General features: G+C 42.0%; 2 protein-coding genes across 2 annotated transcripts; both read right to left on the bottom strand.

Moving 5' to 3' along the window:
- Positions 1 to 4,839: 4,839 nt before the first annotated feature.
- On the bottom strand, positions 4,840 to 19,683 carry mbtps1 (membrane-bound transcription factor peptidase, site 1). The gene is made up of 23 exons (XM_072434486.1): positions 19,513 to 19,683; positions 16,673 to 17,173; positions 16,272 to 16,532; positions 14,587 to 14,799; positions 14,398 to 14,508; positions 14,206 to 14,315; positions 13,998 to 14,114; positions 13,638 to 13,705; positions 13,458 to 13,560; positions 12,410 to 12,561; positions 10,475 to 10,636; positions 9,776 to 9,920; positions 9,505 to 9,693; positions 9,241 to 9,413; positions 9,039 to 9,154; positions 8,758 to 8,914; positions 7,239 to 7,363; positions 7,091 to 7,168; positions 6,857 to 6,997; positions 6,636 to 6,767; positions 6,412 to 6,538; positions 5,711 to 5,841; positions 4,840 to 5,641 (listed from the first exon to the last, which is right to left on the bottom strand). The coding sequence occupies exons 2-23, from the start codon at positions 16,842 to 16,844 to the stop codon at positions 5,445 to 5,447; spliced, it is 3,180 nt and encodes a 1,059-aa protein (XP_072290587.1). The 5' UTR covers positions 16,845 to 17,173; positions 19,513 to 19,683; the 3' UTR covers positions 4,840 to 5,444.
- Positions 19,684 to 21,207: 1,524 nt separating this feature from the next.
- Positions 21,208 to 26,444, bottom strand: pskh1 (protein serine kinase H1). Its single transcript, XM_072434864.1, has 3 exons — positions 25,877 to 26,444; positions 24,837 to 25,733; positions 21,208 to 22,301 (listed from the first exon to the last, which is right to left on the bottom strand). Exons 1-3 carry the CDS (start codon positions 25,943 to 25,945, stop codon positions 21,984 to 21,986), a joined length of 1,284 nt encoding a protein of 427 aa, XP_072290965.1. The 5' UTR covers positions 25,946 to 26,444; the 3' UTR covers positions 21,208 to 21,983.
- Between the last annotated feature and the right edge of the window lie 594 nt (positions 26,445 to 27,038).

Here is a 27,038-nt window from a genome sequence, read left to right on the forward strand (position 1 = left end):
CCTACCCCTGACCCTAACCTTAACCCTACCCCTGACCCTGACCCTAACCCTACCCCTGACCCTAACCCTAACCCTGACCTTAACCCTACCCCTAACCCTACCCCTGACCCTAACCTTAACCCTACCCCTGACCCTAACCCTACCCCTGACCCTAACCTTAACCCTACCCCTGACCCTAACCCTACCCCTGACCCTAACCCTAACCCTGACCTTAACCCTACCCCTAACCCTACCCCTGACCCTAACCTTAACCCTACCCCTGACCCTGACCCTAACCCTAACCCTAACCCTAACCCTACCCCTGACCCTAACCCTAACCCTACCCCTGACCCTAACCCTGACCCTAACCTTAACCCTACCCGACCTTAACCTTAACCTTAACCCTACCCCTGACCCTAACCCTACCCCTGACCCTAACCCTAACCCTGACCTTAACCCTACCCCTAACCCTAACCCTACCCCTGACCCTAACCTTAACCCTACCCCTGACCCTAACCCTACCCCTGACCCTAACCCTAACCCTAACCCTAACCCTGACCTTAACCCTACCCCTACCCCTAACCCTAACCCTACCCCTGACCCTAACCTTAACCCTACCCCTGACCCTGACCCTAACCCTAACCCTAACCCTAACCCTACCCCTGACCCTAACCCTAACCCTGACCCTAACCCTGACCCTAACCTTAACCCTACCCGACCTTAACCTTAACCTTAACCTTAACCTTAACCCTACCCCTGACCCTGACCCTGACCCTAACCCTACCCCTGACCCTAACCCTAACCCTGACCTTAACCCTACCCCTAACCCTAACCCTACCCCTGACCCTAACCTTAACCCTACCCCTGACCCTAACCCTACCCCTGACCCTAACCCTAACCCTGACCTTAACCCTACCCCTACCCCTAACCCTAACCCTAACCCTGACCCTAACCTTAACCCTACCCCTGACCCTGACCCTAACCCTAACCCTAACCCTACCCCTGACCCTAACCCTAACCCTACCCCTGACCCTAACCCTGACCCTAACCTTAACCCTACCCGACCTTAACCTTAACCTTAACCTTAACCTTAACCCTACCCCTGACCCTGACCCTAACCCTACCCCTGACCCTAACCCGGTGCGGTCTAAAACGGCGCAGTCAAATAGCGCAGCAGTTTCCGGAGCCGCAACACAAAATAACATGGCAGTTTCGGGTGCGCACCGCAGCTCTGTAGACACTCCCTAAAAAAATATCAAAGTTTTCCTTTTTTATGCTCTTTGTGAGGCGCAACTGCAAACTTTTCCTTAAATGTTGAAATGTTCAGTACACGATAATGCCCCTATTTGTAAAGCAAAGGGGAGAAGGTGCGAGGGATTCGGCAGTAGATGTATTAAAAGGAGGAAAATTCTCTTGCGTTGCGTGGTGCCGTGGGAGGGCCAATCTTTGCCACTTGAAGCTATATTTGGCTCGAGCCATTCCATGGAATGCGACGCGTCTTTGTTATCATCTGGTTTCTTCTTCTTATTATTCATGGTCATTTTGCCACAACTCTGACCCCCTGAACATTGATGAATGTCACACATGGGGTCGTAGGTCACACATGGGGTCATAGGTCACATGGGGCTCGATCGGCTCGGCCCGAACTCCAATAAAATGGAGGTTGCGAGAACGCCCGTCGCAGCAGTGCCGACTAGTTCAAAAAAGAAAAAACATGAAACTCTTAATCTTTGGCCTAGGCACATGAGACTTGGAACAGTGATAGAGCTACCTTTGACCTCTGACCTTTGAGGAGTAAAACACACCTGGCAGCATCGCTCTGATAAACAGGAAGTCAGCCATGTCGAATCAAAGTGGCGCCGCCGTGTTTCTTTTTTTTTCAAAATCTTACTTGTCCTAGGTTTTTTGTCCGATCGAGCTCAAAACAACACCTTTTTCAATCTAAAGACATTGAAATTTAATTAAAAAAAATGTTTAAATGTATATTTCTTACGGTCTCCACGTAACACGCCCTGTTTTTCAAGGACAAGTCACGCCTATTGGAATTGATCTACGGAGCTCATATTTCACTCACTAATGTGTTTTTAGGGTCTGATTGGAAATAATTAATACCCATGTAACAAATTGCCTCTATAGCGCCCCCTACCCATTGTGTGAAAAACTCAACATTGTCTGATTTGTTTGAAACTCATGGTTTATATTCTCCTCGAGATGCCATGAAAAAAGTGCATTACAGATATTGTAAATTTTCACAATTGGCGAGCAGAGGCGCAATGAATGCCTTCACTTCCTCTTTTATTTTGATGGAACATTTCCTCTCGTGCCGTGGTCTTAGCATTAGCGTTAGCATCAGCGGCGGGTCTCTGTTGCTAGGTGACAGAGGTACAGGGAGGAGGGGGTACGGTGTAAAGAATAAAGTCTAATAAAGTAACTACGTGCTTGACGCGCGTTTACCATAGACTTTGAATGTAAACTGGACGCTTCGGCCGCGGCGGTGTGGAACCCGCTTAAGAGAATGCAGTGTCGGGGCAATCGAGATCAAAACACAGTCGCGCGGGTGGCGAAAGCCATCATCGCTACCGCGGCTTTAATTAGGCCCGAGCGCCACAAGCTGGCGAGAGGCCTATTAGTCTCGTAAGGCCGTGCGAAGCACGGCTGCGAAAGTGCGCACGAAATCGAGCGCGAAGCGCTCGCCCACTTCCAAACACTCACTAACGCACTCCCCGTGCATACTAATTAGTTGTAGGAAAATGGAACATTACCGTTGTAAACGGGCAAAGCCCGTGCAAAGTTCACACTAAACGAGCACTTTACATTGGGATGATGATATGATGATCTCCTCCTCCTCCTCCTCCTCCTCCTCCTCCTCCTCCTCCTCCTCCTCCTCCTCCTCCTCCTCAAATTGGCGCGTCAGCGCCCCCAAATGTACCAAAAATGCATTAAGATAGAAAATGACCCAAAAAAAATTTAATCGTAGAATCATGAAATTTGGCGCAGAGGTAGATGGTGACAAGAGAAGTAAAAAATATTATTACGGCAACACCGTCCGCCCAACCAAATGTCGGCCATATTGCTTCAAAAATGGCTAAACATGACTTTGGAGTTTTTCCAAACGTCGTACTTTTACAAACTCCTCCCAGGGCGTTGGCCCTAAAAAGCTGAAATTTGGTGAAAATGCTACTGAGGAGTGGGACATCAAAAGTTATCCAAATTACATTGATACCTGAGAATTTCAGAAATCTCCCAAATTTTACATTTCTGCCGTTTGCGCAGATAAAGTCTGAATTGCGTCAAATTAGAATCAGTTGTTAAACTCTTTGCCCTAAACCTACTTGAAGTGAAATAAATTAATTTGGAGCCACAGCGCCCCCTACAGATTTTATATGGAGGTTAAATATTTAGTTTTGCGAAATTATATGAAATTTGACACACAACTCAATTTTGGCATCCCCATCAAAAAAGTCAATGAGACCCATGTCATAATTGTTATGGCGTTGCCGTAACGATGACCGAAACCTCCATGTTATTCCAATGGGGAAATCGCCAGAACATGTTTACACTTTAGACTTTCACGAACTCCTCTTAGGGCGTTAGACATATTAACCTGAAATTTGGTGAGACTCATCTTCAGGGGTGGACCATCAAAAGGTATCCACATTTTTATTCTAAGAGTCACGGTGTCTGTGCGGCAAAGCCGCACATTTTGCCAAGAATTCAAAATAAAATTGCTTTTTGATGGTAAAACAAAGGGGAGAAGATGTGACAGCGTCACAGATTCAGCAGTAGGCGTAATAAAAAGGACAATTGGGGCGCGTTAGCGCCCCCTCTTGCGGGGTGGCGGCGGCGTGGCGAGGGCCGATCATTGCCGCTTGCGGCTATATTTAATGCTTATTTTCGGTTACAACTTAAGTAGACCAACATTTAGTTCATTGTAAACTGCTGATCTACCTCTGTCGTAATTTCATTTCGAAAACATTTAAAATAAGGTTTAATTGTGTTTGAGAAGTTTGCAATGTCTTCTGAACTAAATTACACACACAAAATCATCTCACTGTGCCTCATGAACCCCGGGCAGGTACCCGATCCCCACTGACCTAGTAGTATGTAAAAAAAAAAAAATGTATACAGAGTCTACGGTCTGACTGCTGCTGATATTTTACTCTACACTAAGTAGAATACTGGACTTGAGTCCATCGTATGCATGTATAATCACTCATGTTGGCGGGCTGGGGATACATGGTTCAGGGGCTACAAATTCTGGTTCATTTAAAAAGGTGGCTCTCAATAAACAGAGCTAAAGGCATGACCCACTATCACAGCAGTGCAGAAACATGTGAGCAAGTACTGGCTGGTATATACTGTGTGAGGCGCAGAGTTCAGCCCTGAGCCGCCACACTGTCTCTTTCAAGTGCCTGTTCAGGATGTGAACAGGCGACATGATTGGCCCGACAGGAAGTCCTGGCATCTGGGAACAGAGAAGGGAACGAGGGCATGTGACCTCCACTCACCACCAGCTTTTCCAAATCTTGTTAGCACAGCTAGCTGGGTCCAGGGTCATTTCCCAGTTTCCCAAGGTTCAGAGGGAGATTAGTTCTCCAGTGGGTCCGTCATCCCTGAAGACGCTGACAGATTCACAGGCTGATCGGGCCTATTAGGCTCGGATAAGGAGCCAAAGCCCAGGCCGCGGCGCGCACCGACGCACATCAACTCCGATCACATCAGCCTGCGTCATTGGATTCTACCAATACTCATGACACACTCAACTCCTAATTACTCATCTACTAGTGATTTCTCACCTACAAGAAAACTCAAATGCAGTAGATTCACAGTGTGTGTAAAAGAATATACTACAATCAAACATAGATAAACAACAACCATATGACTATGCTTTTTTTAATGGATAATATACTGAATCAAGTCTGCTAATGCGACTGACAAGCATTAATAATATCATCAGTTGCCTGGTCGGTTGTTTTACAAAATATAAAAACAAAGAACAATGTACAGATACACGGTCCAGTTTTCCTTAGAGACTGACTGCATGTGAAGAGTCCGCAAATATTGGCAGGATATTTGGGTGTGATTTTGGTCATTGTGTAAACCAGCAGCTTAGTGTTTAGTACAGTGCAAAGCATTGTATCTGTGTTATGGGACACAAACAAATTCAATAAATATAAAAACACATTTCATTCAAACATTTGGTCTGGCAACATTTTGGGCAATGACCAGAATCATTGTTGTGGCGCGCCACTAACGGTTTCAAAGTTCAAAGTTCAGTTTGACGTGGTCTTACATAGAACTTAACACTTCTAATACTGTTCATCAGTTCACAAATACTAACACCGGAGCACAGCCTTGAGGAGACCATTAAAATAGTAGAAACCAAGAGAACCCCAATGATCATGAGGCCTGGGTTTTAAAAGTCCAGCATTGTCCTACATTTGGGATGGAAAAAATCAGCAGTTTCAAACTGTGGGGTTTTTGCCAGTGGTCGTCTGCTGCAAGTATGTGGGGCGCTTGATGCGCTGCTTTTTGCGTCTAGGCTTACTCTTGGCTTTAGTCAGCTGAACCACAAAAAAAGACAAGACCACCATAGCTCCAAGGAAGGCAAAAACTGGAATGGACTGGCTGACTTCCTGATTATAGCGTCCAGGCATTATTCCTAAAAGAGAGGGCACAGTTAATCAAGCTTCAACTCACATCCTCTAAAACCAAGTGTGCTTGGTCTTACCTCCAGGGATGTACCATGCACCACTCTCCCCAGGGGAGAGCGGCCTGACCTGGGGTCTGTAGGCCCTCACATTGGGCAATGCCACTTTGTCCAGATCCACCGACAAAAGCTTCTGGTGTTTCCATAGGTTACTATGCAATGACAGCACATGTGCACTTTAGTAACAACTTACAGGTGAAGAAATCAATGTTGTGTTCTGATGTGGTAACAGGGCTGCAGTAGGATGAGATGGTCAGATGCAGGACACGCACTGTCCAGAGGTCACAGTTCTACAGGGCAGAGGGCACAAGGCCTCTCCGCGCAGATGAAGCGCAAAGGGGCGCAAAAATGACAACATTTCACCGCACTGCCCCTTGCGGACCTCACGGACACGTCAAGCATAAACCTAGCTTAAGACGACTCTGGACTTTCTAGCAGAGATATCAGGGGGTCCAGCAGTGCTGCTGCTTCAATCACTATTTGGATAAATGTTACATTAACAAATAATATCTGTATGTCAGGCCATTTAAAAATATGAAAAGAAAACAAAATAAAAATATTAACCTAACCCTCCTAACCCAGTATCATATATTTTTGGTTAAATTTTATGTAAAAAACTAAGAACCACTTTTGTCCAGCTCAAATTTTCTATCAGAAACAATTAGATGAATGGAATTTCAGATAGAACTATTTAAATTCCAAAGTGAACCTTTTGTACACACCTGGGTGCAGTCTCATTGAGTGGCAGAGGTTTGGTCCAAGACAGGTGAGGACAAGCAGGTAGAGGGCGGGGCTTAGGGTCCCCCAGGTGAGCCTCTAAAACCTTGGAGTAACGGTAAAGATGGTTCCCTGAAAGTAGGAAGATACAACTATTTAAGTAAACCTTATTTCATAATTACACACTGAGAGCTTTTGGCAACTACTCTACTGTAACCTGTAAATGTACCTTCCAGTCGCTGTGGCAGTGGCTGATCTGTACTTGTAGGGGGGCCCACTCGGCTGTGGGAGTGGCTCAGACTTGGAGGTGTCATGCTGTAGGAGGTATACTGCAGGAGAGCATCCAGCATCCAGAAACAGTCTTAAAATAAAAAAAAATAATTATTATTTTCAATTTTATTTTTTTACACAGGGAATAATCCTTTTCCAGACTCTGCTTGGAAACAGTACCTTTCTGCCGATGGCTGTCGTCGATACAGTTTGAATCTCCATAGAGTACGATGCGGCCTCCCCCGTCAGAGGGGGTTTGGTACAATCCTAGAATGGGTACTGCCTCAACTACTGCAGTTTCCTGCTGTAGCACTTCCAAACCTACAGAAAACACACATTTTATAATTACGTCTAAACCAGGTGAGCTTAAAACTATAGAAAATGGTTTTCAATTTTTAATAATCCTGTAAGTACCTTGGTCCTTTAAATTCTTAGCAATCACAATCCCATCTTCTGGGAAGAGAGCAATACTGCAGCCTGAGGCGTAGTACACTGAAAACAAATGGAGAAGTTTATAAAAGGTGAAGAAAGTGCATAAAAAGCAGCATGTTTTGATACTTACTGTCGTGGTCAGCTAAAGTAAAGTCACCCTCATACAGCCCATCACTAAAAGCCATTCCCCACACAGAGATGAGCTCATTCAGAGCCGGTACGTTGGCGCCCCCTGTGTCTGGCATCCACCACTGCCTGCAAATGACACAATGAATTGCATTACCAGTAATTAACAATTCTATTTAGTTATTTTTAATGTACAGTACAAAATCAAGTATGGGATCCTTTGTCATAAAAAATACTTTGCAGAGTAATTCAATTTTAATTTAATGGCAATGTTTGAGGCCAGGTGAACAGGTTTTTTGGTTGTTGTTTTTTTACACCTACAGTGGCTATAGAGAGTCTACACAGTTCTGGTAAAATGCCAGGTTTGGTGATGTAAACAAAATTGGACAAATATTAATATTTTCAGAACTTTATCCGGGTGTTGTGCCAACATTGACTGGGATTTGAGACTGTTCATAAGCTTGAACAGTTCCAGTACTAGCATAAGATAAACAGCCCCACAGCATGATTCTGCCAGTACCGCGCTTCACTGTGGCTATGGTGTTGTTTTTGTGCCAAACACGTTTGGAGTTGTGTCCAATGTTGAACTTTTTAGCCATAACACCTTTTTCAACGTGCCTTTGGTAGATTTCAAATGTGTTTATGCAGGGTTTAGCCTGGCTTGGATGTTTGTTACAAAAGGCTTTGGTCTTTGATTAACCCCCAGTAAAGTTCAGCTTTTCTTCAGAGGCAGTTTAAATGATGGCAGATGTGTACCGACTCTTATTTAACATAAGTTTGAATGTGATTGTTTGATTCTGAACACAACCAAATCCCAGTTATAAGACGGTGTGCATACTAATGCAACCTCATTGTTTTATTTGTTTTATTTCCATCTCCGCCCTCCCCAAAGGATTTAATTTATTTTTTAACTGAATTATACAGGTTAGAGGTCACATTAAAAAGGTGGGGAAAAGTTCTGAAATTATTTATCTTAGTCTCATTTATTTACATCATAAAACATTTTTACCTTTTAACAGCGCTGTGTAGACGTTTTATATCTACTATATAAACCGTGTTTAGTCATATTGGAGCTTGTGTATTCTGTGAGACAGGTTGGTCAGGTTATGACTGAAGGAGACAAGAGATGTTTGCTTGCTCTGCACTAAAATGCCATTTCTGAAATGTTATTATTCACATCGTTAAGTTTTACAGCCGGAAAGGAAAACTGAGATACTGGTAGTTTATCATGGCATTGCAATGGGATGATAACACTTAAGGTGAAAGCACTGTCAAGGTAATAGCAATTTAATCACTGAACCATCTCATGGAATGTTGAAATGCATTACGGAATCTATAGAGCGGACTGCTTTTGAATTGAAAATGAAATCAAGGAACAAACAGATGCCAAAAAGGGAACGCCTTTCCTCTAGAAACCTAATAAATCAAAGAACACAACACGCACTTGTATTTTGGCACATGATTCATGTGAGGCCGTATCGTTCTCTGTGCGAACGTGTTGCCAGCTGTTGGCAGATGATTACCTTGTGTTTTCATCGTAAAACTTGACCCTTCTCATGACAGAGGTGTTGTACCAATCACTGAAGATAATGAGCGACAGACCGTTATCAATGTCTCTCCTTAGTTTTGTAATCTCCTCAGGAAAATACTCCTCCTCGCTGTCCACCATTAGCAAAGTGCCTGCAGAGACATTACATTACATTTTAGCCATCTTATTTTTGCTAATGAACCCCAAGAAATCATGGGAAAACAAAATAACTAAAAAAAATAATGAAGTCAATCAAGATTTTCTATAAGCTCTTACCGTATTGACTGGCATCAAAGCAGGTGATGGGCGCTCCCAGCACTTCAACAAAGTATCCCATACTTCTGAGGTGCTGGTACATGTCCCTAAAGTTAGTGTGGATATGATCCCCATTCCTGTGTACAAATAAAAATACAAAACATAAGCACTGTACATACAAGTCAGAGAAGCAGAACCAGGCAAGGCAGACAAGGCAACCCACCAATCTAATGGGTCGTTCTTCATTCGGAGGTTGTCTCGGGGAAAGTATCCAGGTGGATAGCGCAGATTGTGGTACTGGTCCCACAGTACTCTCTTACTGCGAGGCGGCGTAGGCACAATTTTCACTTTGATGGGCAGTTTGACAGTGGAGGTCATCTCTCCATCCACCTCCGACTAGAATTTATTTAAGAGTAAGAAAAAGCAGTCTTCTTATGTGCCAGTTTTAAATGACCACTAATAACATTACTGGGGTGTAATGACTCACATCGTTCTCTGCAGGCGACACCACAGTGACCATCACATGACCTTGAGCTATTCCTTCCCACGATGCCGCTTTCTTGGCCACAGAAATGGAGACCGCCAAGTAGCCAACCCACGGCCACAGCACTGAAGAGTATGAAAGCGCTACATCTATGTGGTCACCATTCTGGGGTAGATAAGGCTGCCAGATGGGCTAAAAAAGGACAAACAACACATAATCAACTAAACACATGAAAATGATGAATCCTGTTGTAGGTGTAGTGTTACGAGCTTACCTTGTCCACAATCCTGCCCGTTACTCCCATTCCATTAAGTATGGTCACATTTACAATAGTGGGCATTCCTCCATAGTAGATGGGCTGAGAGCAGTAAGGCCACATGTACGGACATTCTGTTAGATCAATGTAACTGGGAGACAAGCTGGAGAAGAGACAGGGACAACCATTAATTCACTATTCTTATGAGTCTTAAGTCAATCAATCTAGAAATCTGAGCATACACAGAAAATAAAGCTGTCAGCTGTTTTCACTAGAATCATTCATTCATTCATTCATTCATTTTTCTACCGCTTGTTCTCTTTCGGGGTCGCGGGTTACTGGTGCCTACTCCAGTGACTTTGGGCCTTAGGCGGGGTGCACCCTGGACAGTGGCCAACTCGTCACAGGGCCAACACAGAGACATACACACACAGAGACAGAGACATAGACATACAGACACCATTCACTCTCACATACATTCACTAGGGCCAAAACACATGCATGTCTTTGGACGGTGGGAGGAACCGGAGAAAACCCACAGTAACTTGGGGAGGACATGCAAACTCCCCTAGAATCATATTCCTGATAAAATTATTTTGGAATGTCAACTCCTAAAAATCTTAATGAATAAAGGTGATGTTACATAGTAACAAAATGTGACAGACTTTATATCTTCAGGCCTAGAATAGATTTGAGGTAAAATTACACCGTCTTTACCTGGCCTGGGGTCTGTAGCTGTTGAGGATCTGGTAAGCCCGGATCAGGTCTAGTTTCCCGTGGCCCTGTTCAAACATGTTGACCCCCGGGAGCCTGCGAGCTGAGGCAATCAGAGCCTGCTTCATGGAGGCAGGGTTCACCAGCTCCCGGTTCAGCACAGTGCTGTGGACACAGTGCGACAAGGACAAGGTTAGGGTAGGGCTGAACCCTCTGGGCAAAATATCTAACCATGATTCTTCTAACACTCATTGCCATCAAATTTGAGACGCAAGTTTAGTTGGATTATTCAATGCAATTTATTTTTCTCTGTATGAATACATACATAACACATAAAATCATATATACGGATTTGGATGAAAAAAGTGTCACTGTGGAGAAATAGAGTCCTGATAAACTATACAGCTTATGAATGGGGTCCTGGACCATTGGTTTTCTGTTCAAAGTGCACATAAGTATGCCTAGAAACATTTCAGAGAAGACTGAAATATGAACTGTTAAAATAAAAGAACCCCAAGATATTTCTAGAGGTATAAACAGCAAGGTTTGCAGGTTTTATATATAGGATGACGGAATATTTAGTTGTTTGAAAATAACTTAAATGTGTAGTTTTAGCGATAAGCCAATTGTGACAGTTCAAAATGCCATTTTGATTCATTTGTGATATATCTTAAAGCCATAGGTTTGGTTTCAAACACATTTGGCCATAATGTAGAAGAAATGGAAATAGTGGTGCATGAATGCAGTTCCAATGACCTTTAGGAAGCAAGTAAAATGCACAGCATTGAGACCAAGGATAAGTAATGGACCAGAATAACATTTAGGTGGTCGTAATACAATGCCTGATTTGTGAACACACGTCTCAGAATTATTCTGCAGTAGGATGCTAATATTAGTTTAACAGACCCAAGGCAAAGGATTCATGCATCTACAAAAATGGAACATGACACTTGAGTCATGACCCGAGTCCTTACAAAGACTCAGATAGAGATCAAGGTGGGAATGAGCTTTGTGGAGGAAAGCGGAGACATCATTCTTATAGACAATGGCAATGTATTGCTTTCTTTCACAATATGAGCTATTTGCAAACTTGCACATGGATTCAATTACATGTACATAACAAGAGGGCTCTCACAATATAAAAAGGCATATTGACAGAGAGAATTCAAAACAGTTATGACAGACGCAACTATTGATCCGAAAGGTGCTGCCCAGTTTGTCGCGTGTCCTTCCTTCCCTCTCATCCATTTCTCACTCATCTGTCTTGGCTAGTAAAGCCTATGGGCCAAAACATCTTTCAAATAAATAAATAATTGATGAGACAGATTTAGTGACACAAGAGAAAACTAGGACCTCAGACAGAGGGTTAAGATAAGATATTCCTTTATTGTCCCACATGGGGAAATTTCATTGATGCAACGCAGGTAGATACAGAAGAAAAGAACAGATAAACTTATAGGAAGTTTGAAAAACACTCTGTTATATTATTATGCCCTGCACTGGTCAGTGCTCCATGTTAAGACCGACAGGGGAATGAGAGTTTTCCTATGCTGCACTTAGGGATTTTCAATCAATTAAAGAAAAAAAAGAATCCTGCAAATATTGTCTGGTTTTAAATGCAAACTCTGTTTTTACTCATCATAAAAACATGCGTGTGCTTTCACATTTTACACTTTGCCCGAGGTCACCCTTGAAAAATGGGTTCTCACCTGGTTAAATAAAGGTTAATGAAAGAAAAAACGTAACCATTATCCCGTGTGCTCTGATTCTCGGCTGACCTGTGACACTGCATCCACTAAGATCCACGCAGAGCTTATGTGGATTATATCTTTTGTGGAAGTGAAAAGGGACTTTCCAGTGGTTTAAATGTGATGGACTTATGGAGGTAGCCTTTTAAAACATAAAACTAAGGCAGGAAACAAGACCATGAGTACACACCTGGCCAGGAGCGTGACGGCCCCCGCCACCACTGGAGAGGCCACACTGGTGCCGGACAGGGAGCGGCAGCCCTCCTTCATCCCAGAGCCTCGCACCCCAGAGCCATAGGTCACAATGTCCGGCTTGACCCGGCCGTACCCCCCTGGCAGCTCCTACACAAGGGGAAATCAATAATACATTAGGTACAAAGAGCAAGGTTTAAGTGATATATTTAGACACGAGGATGAGGAGGTCACATGTTTTATATGATTATCGGTACTTCAAAGTCCCCTAATCCCATTAAGATCACATTGACTGAATCTCGGTCACACTCCTCTCAGCTCTGAGACTTGTCAGACGAGCCAAATGATTTTCCATTTGCCCTTTCAATACTGATGCTGCTTCAAATGAAAAAATAAGCAGCGGCCCAGAAAGATTGGATCAAGGTTGGGCATTTGCTTGTTCACTGCTTGAGTGAATCGGCAGCACACAACATAAAGTAATTTCCCTGCAGAAGTAGTTTGACATTTTCTTTATTAGCTCTGACATTGTAGGGCAACAGTAGCAACTTATGGCACTCTTCTGCCTCAGCTTTGTAAATATACTACAGTATGAGCTTGAATGCTTTCATTTATGCCCAGTAAAACATCAAAGAAGGTATTTGAATGAATGAATGCTGTTGAATTGATTTATTTTCTGTCTTGGAAAACCAAGACAGAAAATAAATCAATTCAACAGCATTCATCCACATTTCAAAGATTAAACTGATACATAAATGAGCAGTACATTCAGCAGATTTTCCAAATGCAATGGTTCAGATGCTTCAGCTGATGTTTGGTGAGGTTGGTGGTGGTTTCATGAATTATTCTGATACATTTAGTGGAGTGCAGTCTGAGCAGTTTGTAAAAACAGTTCTGGTCTGAATTAGAACAGCTGAGGTGAGCCGAGAGATCCTAAGTCTGATATCTGAGGGAATGAGAATGTTTCTGGGGCCTGAATCATAAAGCTGAAGTTATGGTTGATGTGGATAAGTGTACTGCGTTTATGGATCAGAACGTGCATAACTTACCCAGGTTGTCATGCCCCTGGAGGAGAACCGGGCAATATTGTCCTCAAAGTCAATCCCACCAACCCCGATGACGTCCATCTGATCTGCAGGGTTGTTCAGGGTCCTACGAGATAGAGGCAACTTTAAGTATAACATTTCTCACTTTCTAAGCTTGAAGCATCCTAGTCTTGGCTCTCTTACCCGTATAAAGGTCCGTCATTGCCAATAGCAGATACCATGATCACTCTATTCGCCGTCAACTCCCACACCTGTCAAAGCAAAAGTTTTTAAATTTTAAAACCTAATTTTTAGGTTTTAGAGCAAGTATAGCGGAAAAATGGCAACGTTATCTGATCTGTGGTTTGCCCTGTATTTGCATTCAGGTGCAAAATCCTGATATTACTTTTGATAAGATGTAAATATGATGCATTTTTAGCACCGCTGCATGTTAGAGAGCCTTACTATGATTTGTAAGCATTTTATTTAATGAGAAAGGAATTTGTTAGTATTAATAAAGCAAATTTCGAGGGTAATGAGGAGTTTTCTGTTCCATTTGGTCACCTTATCGACAAATGGATGGTCCATGAAATCCGGGCCGCCAATACTGAGGTTTAGAACATCAATCTTCTTTAGGATGGCATAGTTGAAAGCATCCAGGAACCAGGAAGTGTAGGAAACCTTTGAAGGAGACATTAAACTACATTAGACATTTTAACCTGCAATTGATTGTTGCAAGCACACAGATTGATTTTGAGCATCTTTTTTGTACCTGGTTATTTGTGAACACTTTAAAGATGTGCAGTTCTGCGTCTGGGGCAAAACCTTGGCATTCCCTCATACTTGCGATTACACCCGCAACAAATGTGCCGTGACCTAGGCCTACATATCACGAGACGCAACATCACAGGAAGTTAAGATGAACAAAAGGCTAGTTTTGTTTTAAAATGTTCATCGGGCTCACCATCATCCAGTGTCTTTTCATTTGTCCAGTTGGTTCGCTCCTTAACGTTTTTAAAATGAGGATGTTTTTCGCTGAGGCCTGTATCAAAGACGGCCACTTTCACACCAGACCCTGCGCACACCAAACAGAATTCAGGAACATGGCGGTTTGGTACTCTAATAACGTATACATTTAAACAGAAAGACTAACCTGTGTGCCCCATCTGCCAGAGCACATCGGCCTGCAGGATCTGTGCCACGTGACGGGGGATGGCACGCAGCAGACGGCGGCTCGAGTGGCGCCCGGTGGCGTGCCAGAAGCCCGAGCCCAGAGACAGGCTAGTTCTTCTGAAAGGCCGAGACGACTGCCACGACTGCCACTTCTCAGTTTCGGTGCCATTACAGGGAGTGGCCGCTTCGGGGGCTGTGGAGACGCAAATACAACAGGAAGTGAGTGGAAGTGGAACAGGAACGTCTGAACTGTTTGCATTGTACTACACTTAAAATTATCAGATGGGGTTAATGTTGTGGAGTCCAAATATCGGTATTTCTATGACTAAATTCTAAAATATAACTAGAACTAATATTGCATCCTTCAATGTTTCCAGTGTTCAAATTGTGTTACAAACCAACACTGACACGGATTGAAGAGGACATTTTATACATGGGATTCAGCAAAGAATCCCATGTATAAAGTAATGCAGTAAAGGCTAATGCCACAATTTAAACAATGGCTTGCTTAAATGCTCACTAAAAAAACACTACAAGGGCCTATAATTATCGTGTCAACATTACCAAGGTGGTTTGTTACAAACGACTGTATTAAATAGATTGGAAGTCAATTAAGACATTACTCCTCAGGGCAGCAACGACCGAAAAAGTACAAGCAGTATGTCTCCTTTTTCATCCCATTAGCGTTTGAAGTCTCTGGAGGAAGAAATATGACTTTTTTGTGTTATACAGGAACTGATTAGATAGCTGTATTTTTATTAAATGTGTTTTTATACATTCGTTCATTTTATTGAATTTTTATTTGTGCTCAAGTATCCTGCGTTTGTTTGTGTTTTAACAAGGTACACATGAAAACGTTTTCCCTGTATAAATAAAATGAATGAAAAATGAATCAATTAAGATAAGATAAGATAAGATAATCCTTTATTGTGCCACATGGGGACAGGAAATTCATATAAGAAACAAATAAAAATGGCTTTCTATCAGATTAAATAAAATGTTATGAAATTTTGTCATCAATCAATATGAGGAAAACATCTTGATACACTTTTTTTGCCGTATTGTTGAGTCCCAAAGTAACTCTCCGGAAGGCCTCTCAACTACCAGTAAATGTTGTGGTTGCAACTGAAGTCTTTCATCCAAAGCCAGCTCCAGTCTGGTCCAAAGAGTGAGTCTAGCTCAAAAGGACAGAAACAAAGCTCTCTGAGCTCCCACTTCCTCCTCACAACTTCTACACACACACCGTCTGCCTCAGGCGGATTATATGATAAGAGAAGAGGAAATATCCTTGTACAATAAAATAATCAACACCAATTATTCTGAGCTAATGATAAACGGCTGACAAACATAACTCATAACCAATGATATAAAATGTTTATGACACAAAGGGCAGCAACTAATGATTATTTTGCCAATAAAAAAAATCTATTCCTTTATCACATTTCTACAACATTTTATTCAAAAAAAGTGAACGCACACATACTTTTTACTCACTATGCTAAATAAGGTTTAGAAAATCCCCTAAAGTTTTGCATCTAATATGTAAACAAAACACAACATTTCAATTCTATTTTGGCCATTTTAGACATTAAATGCCATACAAACATGATGATTAATAACGCTACATGCAGTTGTGGCTACAGTGCAGTGTACAGCGTTACTTACAGGGGCTATACTTGAGGGAGCGGAACACTTTGCGCTGTGGGGTCACCCTCTTGATGTAGGGATGGTCCTCGAGGGTGAGCAGGCCGCTGGGAGAGACCTGACGGATGTGGACCAGCTCAAAGTCACTGGGGAAGTCCGACGCTGGGTTTTCTCTGGGAACAATGTGCCACTCCAGTCCTCCACCGGCCTTTCTCAGAGCACTGCTGATATACAAACTCCGAGCTTTGGCTGAGAAATACCCATTGAAGCCCACAATGTACTCTGCAAAGTACACAAAGGCAATCATAAAAAGGTAGTTACAAAATTGAATGAAAGATATTTAGTACATCATTTGATTTATCAATAGATTTATGTTAAGTCTTCAAATTCAAAAATAAGCTGAATAACTGAAAGTGGCATACCGTGCTCTACAACTTTAGTGGAGAACTCGAGTTTGAGAGTTAGCTGGGTGCAGTTGGAGCCCTCTGTGGGGGCCGGTGATGGGACAGACTCTGGTTTGGCTCCGGTCCCTGGCTCCATCCCTACTACACCCATCAGCAAGAGCATAATCATCCACACTGGAAGCAGCAGCATTTTCCTCACGTCCCTGTCCTTTAAACCACGTCAGGTGACAAATGAGAAGTCAATGTTGGATTAATTACGAGAGTAGAGACCGAGCATTTCAGGTCAACAGTTCTGAAAAAGAGTCCATTCTGCAAAAGGCTGATGCAGCTAGATTCATTTCTTTCTGCGTTTCCTCTCCATGGTGGTGTAAAACGGTGTTGGTCAGTGGAATTGCCAGGGTGACGAGATGGCGGCCATAATGAAGGGTTCAAAAAATGAAGACGACGAGACGAGAGACTTTGTGGGGCACTGGTAAGAGCGTCCCTTCTTCTTCTCCAGCACAGAACTCTGGTTTAAGCCTGGACAAAAGGAAGAGTGGTTAGGTCAAAGTAACAATGAATCTTCATTTCGTATTGATGAAAAATTGTGAAAAAATACCATAACAATTAAATACAAATAAAAAGGTATACATTTTGAATGGGAAAAGTTGTGTTACTAAAATAAATGTCTACTATTGTGAAATAAAAACATACAACTTTAGCTATCCATGCATTTAGTTTTGTTTAAACTGCAGCCAGTCCCAGGTATCTTCTCGGCTAATCAAATGGTATTAATTTTTTGAACCATAAAGTGTCTTGTTGTTTGAAATGAAACCGATGTAGGACACGGTCTCACGCCTCTTTACCTACATTACATGAAATGGGAAACTTGTTAAGGATTTCTCTCTTGGCCCTAGGCTCAAACAAACTGTGGCTGCTTTGTGGACAAATGTGTATTTTATTACAGACACAAACTGAACCCTGCAGGGACGGTCCAGCCCAGCTTATGTAACAGTCAAGAAGCAAACTGTGGGACAAATGACAAGCCTCTCCCACTGCTGTGTTTGATGACTCAAACACAGCTTAAACAAATAAGAAAGTTTATTTACAAAAATGGCAAAAGTTTAGGAGGATTTAACCGCATAAAGATCCCACTCGTATCCCACTCAGAGCCATCTGCTCGGTGGGCAAGAGATGTGTTTTTCTGCAACTTTGATGAAAGACCAGCATTAACAGCCAAGTTTGCAGCCAAGATAATACAAATAATGACTGTGAACACCCAGTCAGAGCTTGAAGAATGAACAAAAACAAATATGAAGAAACTTTAGAATAACTAACCATAACTTCACGGTAAACTGTTGTAGGGCTGTGCTCAGTATATCGATAATGTGATATATTGTGACGGACTTCTTGGCAATACGTGTGTCGATACAGAGATGGACATCGTGAACAACATCAAGCAATTACAGATGATCAAGTTCTACATTTCTAAACCTACAGACTGCTGCAGCAAGTTTGAATCAGAAGAGCTGAAAATGTGACTAAATCATAGGACAGTTAAGATAAGATGAGCCTTTATTTGTCCCACAATGGAGAATTCCAGTGTTGAAACAGTAGGTACAGAAGTAAACAAAAAAAAACACACTCTTAATAGAAAAGCTCTTATAAAAACTCAAAAAAAACTTATATTCTTAATAAAAAAGTAAAAACCACTGTTGTTGTATTTGGATATTGAAGACAGTGTGTACAGGAAATTCTAAAGCATTTTCTTTTTGTTTTTTAGTCTGTATTGATTGAATTGAATTGATTGAATTTATTTTTACACTGAATTGTTGACCATAACTAGAATAGGAGTAAAGGTAATCCTGGTCTAGGAAACCCCCAGGCGTGTGTGGTCAGGTCTGATGGGTGGGGTGATGGGTGGGGTGATGGGTGGAGGATGCAGTTCCGTCTCGGGGCAGGATACAAAAACTAACCAGGGAGCGAGCGCTTCTGGTGTCGAGCTGTAAAACACTCTCAAAAGGCACTAAAACAAGGGCTTCAGCAACTTGTGTCAACAAACCACCAACGCAATGCAAGAGCCATTAGAGGTTGCCATAGCCACCACAGAGCCCCACCAGACCCCCATCCAAGTCACACTGTCTATTCAATAAACACACCAGTATGGAGTTTCATGGCTTGGGAGAAGTTTGTCGGTCAATGATTTTCTTAAAATTATGAATAATCTTTCAATGCTCAGAGTAATATGTGATGTGTAAAGTCATAAAACCACACAACATGAGCCTGAAAGACATTTAATCACAGGGCTTCTTTCTTGGGGTATTGTTGGAATCGTTTAATAATATATACTTTTTCAAATCAAAAATCTTAAATGAGAAAGTGAATAGTTGTATTTCAGTGAATACTTGTATTTCACCAAGATTTTGTGAGTGCATTTTGGTGTTTTGAAACTACATGCGCGACATGAAACTCAAACACATAAACAAAACATACCCTCAGCACACAGCGAACTTTAATTAGAAGTAATCATTCTGCCAGACCTTGAAATAATCGTAATATGTCAATAAAAAACAAATCCCTACCACTAATGTTAAAGGACAATGCTGTTTTTCACAGCTCAAAATCACTGCCAACACAACAGCAGCACATATGCTACAATCGTGAGCTAACAACGTTAATAATGCTGTGAGCATCGAACACGAAAACGTAAAGAATCATGACATTAAACGCGTGATGACAAACCCATGACACGAGTTAAATGTTTCATCTGAACACGAGCGTAGCGATTTTTCACAACAGACTGTATTTCACATGGACAGCAGCGCTAGCTAACGAGCTTTTGCACACAGAAACATCATATATTTGGTAAAAGTACTTACTGGGGGGACAATTAAACAATCCTTACGAATGCCAACGGTCCAGTGACAAGAGTTATCCACTTTTCGATGAGCTAATGCCAGCTGAGAGTCCACTTTGTGCCTGAATGTCGAACAAAAGCTAGCGCAGTTTAGCTCAAAGCGACGCAGCCGCAGAACTGTGACGTTTGTGACCGGGAGCTGCCAGATACAAGACAAATATCCTCCTTTTTTAACCCTTTTGAGATGTGCGATTGTGCCATAGCTCAGACAATCATTTAAAATAATTAAAAAACAAGAGTTTAACTGATTCATGCAAAAATAGAAATAAACCATTGTTAAAGTTTTGCTTTCTAAAGTATGTATGTCCCCTTTTGGGTCGTGGTATTGTTATGAACGATAAGAACGTTTAGGTGTGCGAGAGAATGTGGCATTTCAGATGTCAGACATACATCTGAAAGTCGCATATGATTTATATTCAATTAATATGTCCTGGCAACTGTCTGTTACTGAGCTGTTGCAGTTTTCCACCAGAAGATGGCGCTATAATTATAAACAAGTAACTTACAGAAATGATTTCCCATTCAATGTCACAATACATAACAATTCAAGTAATATTTCTCAACTTTTAGACATTAAATAGACAAAGCAATAAAACAAATTTGATCAATTTCATGCAAGTTTGTCCGTTGATCTGCTTGTGTCGGTCATTGTTATGTCAATCATGCTGTATACGAAAACATACAATGAGTCCCAAATAATGCAAAAAAACCAAAAGTATTCTTTAACTCCAAATTTCATATCCAACCAGAGGGACATAGTGACGCAATCAAATGTTATGATTTATTTAAATATAGATTCAAAATGAGACAAACAAAAACACAGTTTCGGGTAATCGTTTGCTACTTCATTTCAAATGACTTCATTCATATAAAAATACAATACAAAAGAAAATAGTTTACATAATACCGAAACAAAATTGTGCTCCACAGTTGATTTGAAGTCGCTTGTGATATTCACTTGGCATGGCATATGATTAAATCATGTTTTAGTTAATTATGGCCTTTATTACAATGTGTGAAAAACATAACCTTATTTAATTGTTGTTGATTTTTAAGTAAAACTTAATTTGGCAATAAAAGAGATTTCTACTGGACAGTTTGGTAAATCTACTCATACAAATATAACGTGTTGAGAGGTCAGTTAACATGGCTCGGTTTCAATAACACATTTAGTCTGGGAAAGAACACAATTTATAAACTAGGGGTTCATCCAAAAGGACATACCCAGAATAACAACAAAATACACTAATGGTATCAAAACATTCAATATAATGAAGTGCTTTCTCAGATGAAATCATCTGTATGAGTCTCAGTCATGTGGTGCAGCCCTAGATCTACAGTAGATAGGACTAGAAGGAGAACAGAATTGGCAAGTTTGAATACATATCCATAATCATGCATTATTAAAATGTATTATTTGCTTGTTCCCGTTGGGGTTTGCACATGGCCAGACTAAATGGCCATTGTCTAATGGTGTCTGTCTCAGGCTCATTGTTGCTGTGTCAAGCTTAAAAAACAGAGCCTTTTGCTTGTCCTTTATGTATGTAATTGTAACAAAGTAAAAAGATAATAATAATATTATCATAAATCATCTCAATATAGAAGGAGCTTTGTTTTTCAATTAAAGCTTGATTAACTTTGTATAACCTTTTGTTAAGTGCTACTTTTACAGAAATTTGCTATACTCCGTCTTCTTTGGTTTCCTTAGCCAGTTCACTATTGAGTATTAATAATTGCCAATATCTATTTATTCAATTCAGGCCCTTTTGCTTCTGATGTTGACATTAGACACATTCTATTAACCCTGCAGCCTATTGTATCCTTAATCCATCAATGTGGAGGATCACAAGTCTAAAATAACTTCCAATGTAATAAAAAGCTGTGCTACTCTTACAGTACACACAGCCATATTACGCAATACTGATATCTCACAACGAACTATGGCATGGACCACTTCATAAGCAAATGTCTATCATCAACAAGAATAGACCTAAAACAAAAAAAAGTTTCACAATCTTATCAGATTTGCTGAATGCTATATTACCTAATAGATTTGTTTCATTTTCAGGGCAGGTTGCAGTCTGACTACATTTAAACATTATAAACAATTCACAGCCTTTTCCTTAGGAATGGTGGAGGAGCAAGGCCTTATTCCCTTTTGGAAATGTCACTAACCAGAGCTCTGTTCAACAGATCCTTGTAAAGGTCATTATCCAGTGACCATTTGAATGAAAACTAATCATCATTTCAACGATAATAAATAAATATGTACAGACAGAAAAGACAATGTTTCCATCCCTTTAGAGAGGCATGGAGCAGAGAATGAGATGAGTCTTACCCTTCAGGTAAAGGCAGATTTACAGTCACAGTTTGTGGTACTGTACGTTGTTGATTCAGTGGTCACATGTACAGGCGTGTTTGCAGTTCTCAGTTCTAGCCGTTGTACTGCTGCTGATAGCGGCGGTTGAGCTCCCGTAGCTCCTTCTCCCTCATGCGGCGGGCCTTGTTGGACTTGGTGGAGCGGCTGGAGCGCGTGGAGTGGGAAGACTTGGTGCTGTGGCAGCGGGACGAGGCGCGCTTCAGCAGGTTCTGGGAGATACAGCGCTGCAGGTTCTTCATGGACGAGGAGGCGGCCATGCTGACGATCCAGGGGTGCTTCAGGGCCTGTCCCGCGGAGAGGCGCTGGGCGGGGTCTACCGTCAGGATACGCTCCACAAAGTCTTTGGCCAGGTTTGACACACTGGGCCACGGCTGAAGAGAAAAACATGCACAATAGTGAGACAATTTTATTTAATTGAGCCTTTATTGATGAAGATAATGGTTTAGAACACAATACCTTCTTATGGAAAACAATCAAGCAATGAATGAAGTCAGGACTATTAGTTTTTGTAAAAATAAATATACACTGCAAAATGAGTTGATAAAACCTGAAAAGCTTCTCAAGTCTGGAAATTTGTTTTCAGTTTTATTCTGCAATAAATACAAACTGAAATTTTGATTGCAATGGCTTTTTGGCACAGAAGAGGGCAGCAAAGGAAAGACTAAAACCAACAATTTCTTTAAAGTAGAAAAGAAAAGAAACGCTAGAGTTTAAAATAGTAGTAGTTAATCGAGTAATCAATGTTAATGTCAGCACATAAAAGACCTAGTCAATTCCCAGTTAAACTAGCTTGGGAGCGCATGTCGTTAAGACGTCTCTCTCATCTGACGAACACTAGCACTGCTCACTCACTCACCCCCTGCTTGGACAGGAAATGAGAATATCAGCACCGCATGCCTTTCTATCACTCTCAGTCTTCTCCTCAATGCCCGGCTTGGCCATCTGTGTTTTAGTCTCCCAATGGACAATTACAGCCCCTTCACACCGCAGGAAAATGATCATACACATATCATATCATCTGATACAATCTTGTGCAAATATAATTTCTTAAGTTTGGATAACTTAATTATCTATTCAGAAAAAAACTCTGGTGTATAAAACCCTTTGTGGTACGGCCCCACCCCCATTGCACAAGTTGATACAGTTAAACAGGAGACTACAAAATCACATTTTGACCCTCTGCTTTTTCAGTCTGCGTCGCACGCGCTTGGAATTTGGTCCCAACAGAACCGAGGAACATGAAATCACTTCATAGCTTTAGTGGTTAAGCAGTGGCCTTTGGACAAACAGACATGTGCACATGAAATAAACATACCTGCATTGGCATACATTCGCCTTGAATACACACACTCCTACTGGCCCTAAACACAAAGACAAGCGTCCACCAGTGCAGTGCAATCCTCTTCTCTTCTCAGGAAGGACATAAATGTTTCTATAATGTTGAATATTAAGAAGCAGAAGAGAGTGAAGAGTAAACTCCATGAAGAATAAACTACATGAAGAATTTATCTTAAAAATATTAGATTAGAGAGTCTGTTCATGAAGTATAATGCAGGCTCTGGACCTTTACGCAATAGATGGGAACGTCCTTGCTCCGCGTTCAATGAAGTTTGTAAAAGAAAGCACGTTCATTTCCCCTGGTGGCCCTCCCACAAAGAGGTCATGAATAACCTTAAGCTCATATTAAAGTGGAGCTCTTTATTGTGGCAGCTCTCTAGAGAAATCTTGTTAAATTTAGTTGATTTGATGTGTAATATTCATAATCATCATCATCTTCAGCGTCATCGTTTTGGAGTGGCAAGCAAATTCTATGTGGTTAATTAAACGTGTCCAACTTGACCTTAAAGTAGAGGTGGGTGGTATCTTAACAGCACATATAATCATAGATATGAAGTAAAATGACTACATGTAATAGACGTAAAACAGACTCCACTTTGGGAAACACTGGTCTATAAGAGTCAAGTGTGGTTTTGAAGATATGCTAAATTAGAATATGGATTATGTTGTCTATCCATGGCAGAGAAAGTAGGACTGCCATAGCATGCCATAGCAATTTGCACATTTTAACCAATGTTCTGAAATTGCTGAATGCAAAAGGAAGCTGAAAGCCATGAATAGTAAGAAATGTAAAGGGAAAAAAAACGAATAAACAAAAAAAGATGTTTTTGGCAACAATGTCCACCTCTGTACATGGATAAATCGGACAATTCTCGAAGCTCCAGAACTACTCAGCATAGCATCCAAGACAGCTCTGAGGCAAACATCAGCCAAGGGCCCCTCTGTAAAGCTCTATGGCAACATAAACATCCTACGTCACGAAACAAAGGACCAGACTACTCAGCATTCCTCCTACCGGATACAAAGATAGAGCACAAATCACTACATGGACAAACACTTAGAGGAGAGTTGGACGCGCACAGGTAGAAAGAGGGAGGTGAGGACGGAAATAGATGTGAGGTTTGAGAAGCGACCAGGGAGAAAGTGCGCTTTAATAAACGTGTAAGGCCATAAGAAAACCTGAACTTGTTGGAAATGTGTTGACAAAGCGTCATGCAGTGTAAGGAATGTATTCCAAATATGGGTTATGTCTGCCGGCGCGGTGTAAGAGTGAGCTCAAAATGGCACACTTCAGGAGAATTTTAGGCTTTGTTGTAGTTATATATTCTGTAGCAGATGTTACAGTTTCTAGGCACACTGCTGTCTAACTTTCCTATTCTATTTTGAATACAGTAGTTAAGATAGTACACGGAATATATTTAAATCTGCGACTGTATTATTTAGTATGTATTATATTTATCTTTAGTTCAGCCTTGGACAACTTTTTAACAAGTCAATCTACGCCTGAACTTTATTCATCACCAATAAATATCAGTATAATGTCAGTAGGAAGACCTCTGCACTCTTACCTCTCCTGTGAAGCTGTATTTCCCCTTGAGGATCTGTCTGTAGAGCCTCATGCGATTGTCATCCTCAAAGGGCATGGTTCCACTCAGCAGGATGTAGGATATGACCCCCAGTGCCCACATGTCCACAGCGTTGGTATAAGGCTTCCTGACCAGGATCTCAGGGGCGATGTATTCTGGTGTCCCGCATGTTGTCTTCATCAGACACTCGTCTCCTTTCTTCCGGCTGTTGGCCAAACCAAAGTCAGTGATAATGATTTTGGAGTCTGCCCCTGGGTGGTAGTAGAGGAGGTTCTCAGGCTTTAGGTCTCTGTGAGTAATTCCCAAAGTGTGGAGGTATTTCACACCGTCCAGGACCATCTGTAAGACCCGTGTTGCGTCCCGTTCAGTGAAAGATCCTCTGGCGATGATTCTGTCAAACAACTCTCCTCCAGTGGCCAGCTCCATCACCATGTACACACGCTCGGCAGTCTCAAACACCTCCATCAGCTGGATAATGTTGGTATGGCGAACTCGACGCAGAACGCACAACTCTGACTCACAGACCTCCCTTCCCTCCCGGTATCTGGTCTCTATAATCTTTATGGCATAAGGCTGCCGTGTGCTTTTATGCTCTACTCGCACAACACGGCTAAAACTCCCTCTTCCTATCAAAGCCTTGATGTCGTACTTGGCTGTGACCCGCGGGTCAAATTTGGCTCGATACTTGGCGACTTTCTTTCGCTGGGGGTCTGACAGTTCACTGGGCTCTTTAGGGGCCTGAGCTGAGGCTGTGGGACCAGCAGCCTGGGCCTGGAGCGGTGAGGCCATCTTGTCCCCTCCACCGGCTCCTGCAGACTTCTCATCTCCTCGTATAAAGTGCTGATAGATATCTGTCTGTGGGGGCTGTAGAGGGTCAACCTGAACAACAAAAAGCAGATTCAAGACACAGCTGGACACCAAATATCAAAGTACACCCTCTGCCCAGACAACAGTGAAACATGACCATGTTGTAATAAAACACCATCAAAGACATTGGATCATTGTTGGCAAAATGTACTGACCTTTTTGACCAGGTCCAACTGAACATCCCCTGGAGGCTCAGGGAGGACCTTGCTGTTCCTGCACCCCATCACATCACATCATGTTGGGCCGCGGCCAGTTCAGCCACACTGGGCTCTGGGAGTCCTGCCTCATCACCTCAACTGCTGATCCTACACAGTCACGCGCCGCCAAACATGTACTCACAGTCCATATATGTAACGCAGAAATAACAATATAGTCCTGTCCAGCACGAGCTCTCGAGCTTTACAAAATCATGTGCAATGTTTTATGCGAGCATCCGGTATTGTATGTGTTGCACTCTGGGATAGACGTGACTATATGTGGTCGGGAACTAGAAGATTAATACAAAATTAGATACGATATGCACAAAAAGGCCTTGATTAGTTTTAGAAAGCAGGCCGAGTGCCCGAGGCATCCCGCACATCTGAAATATGCGTGAATAAGGCTGCCTTTAAAATTCAAAATTATCCTTGAGTTTTATGACTTCCTAAAAATATCAGATGAACAAAGCACCATCCACAGGGAAATGGTGCAGTCAGCAGCCGCAGATGAAGGAGGTCTCTGGAGAACAGTCTGGAGCAGCTCTGAAATACACAAGTTAAACAGAATTCACACATTTGGTAGGCTCAACGACACACACACACACACACAAAAATAACAACAAAAACAACAACAACAATAACAACTCACACACTGACAAAGGATGAGAAAGTACAGTTACTCTGAGGAAACATGCTGAGGCCATGTTGGACAGATATGAGCAACAGATCCCATGTTTTTTTTATCTTTAATGTACACCTCACCTTATAGGCAGATTAGCATACTTTTAGACAGAATACAAAGTTATTATATGAGAAATGTACAAAACGGTGGGCTGAAAATGGCTTCACTCGTGTTCTTGTCTGTGTTTCTACCCAAAAAACACCCCCGATCCCTCTCTTTGCGTGACAGCACAGTAATTACCATGTAACAAACCTGTCATTACACGTGAAATAGCGCCTTTCTGCTCACCTTTTCACTTATCCATGAGAAAGAAGTGTGTGTGTGCTAACTAGCCTGTGTTAGCGGCAGGGCAGGACTCCCAAACTGTGCCAAAGCCTGCCTCCTCACCCCACTCTCACTCAGCTGGGCTCTCCATTTTCACCTCCGACTTTCACAACT

Source organism: Eucyclogobius newberryi, unplaced genomic scaffold (genome assembly GCF_026437365.1).
Source record: "Eucyclogobius newberryi isolate DKJ021-1_F unplaced genomic scaffold, fEucNew1.0.hap1 SCAF_7, whole genome shotgun sequence".
NCBI lineage: Eukaryota > Metazoa > Chordata > Actinopteri > Gobiiformes > Gobiidae > Eucyclogobius > Eucyclogobius newberryi.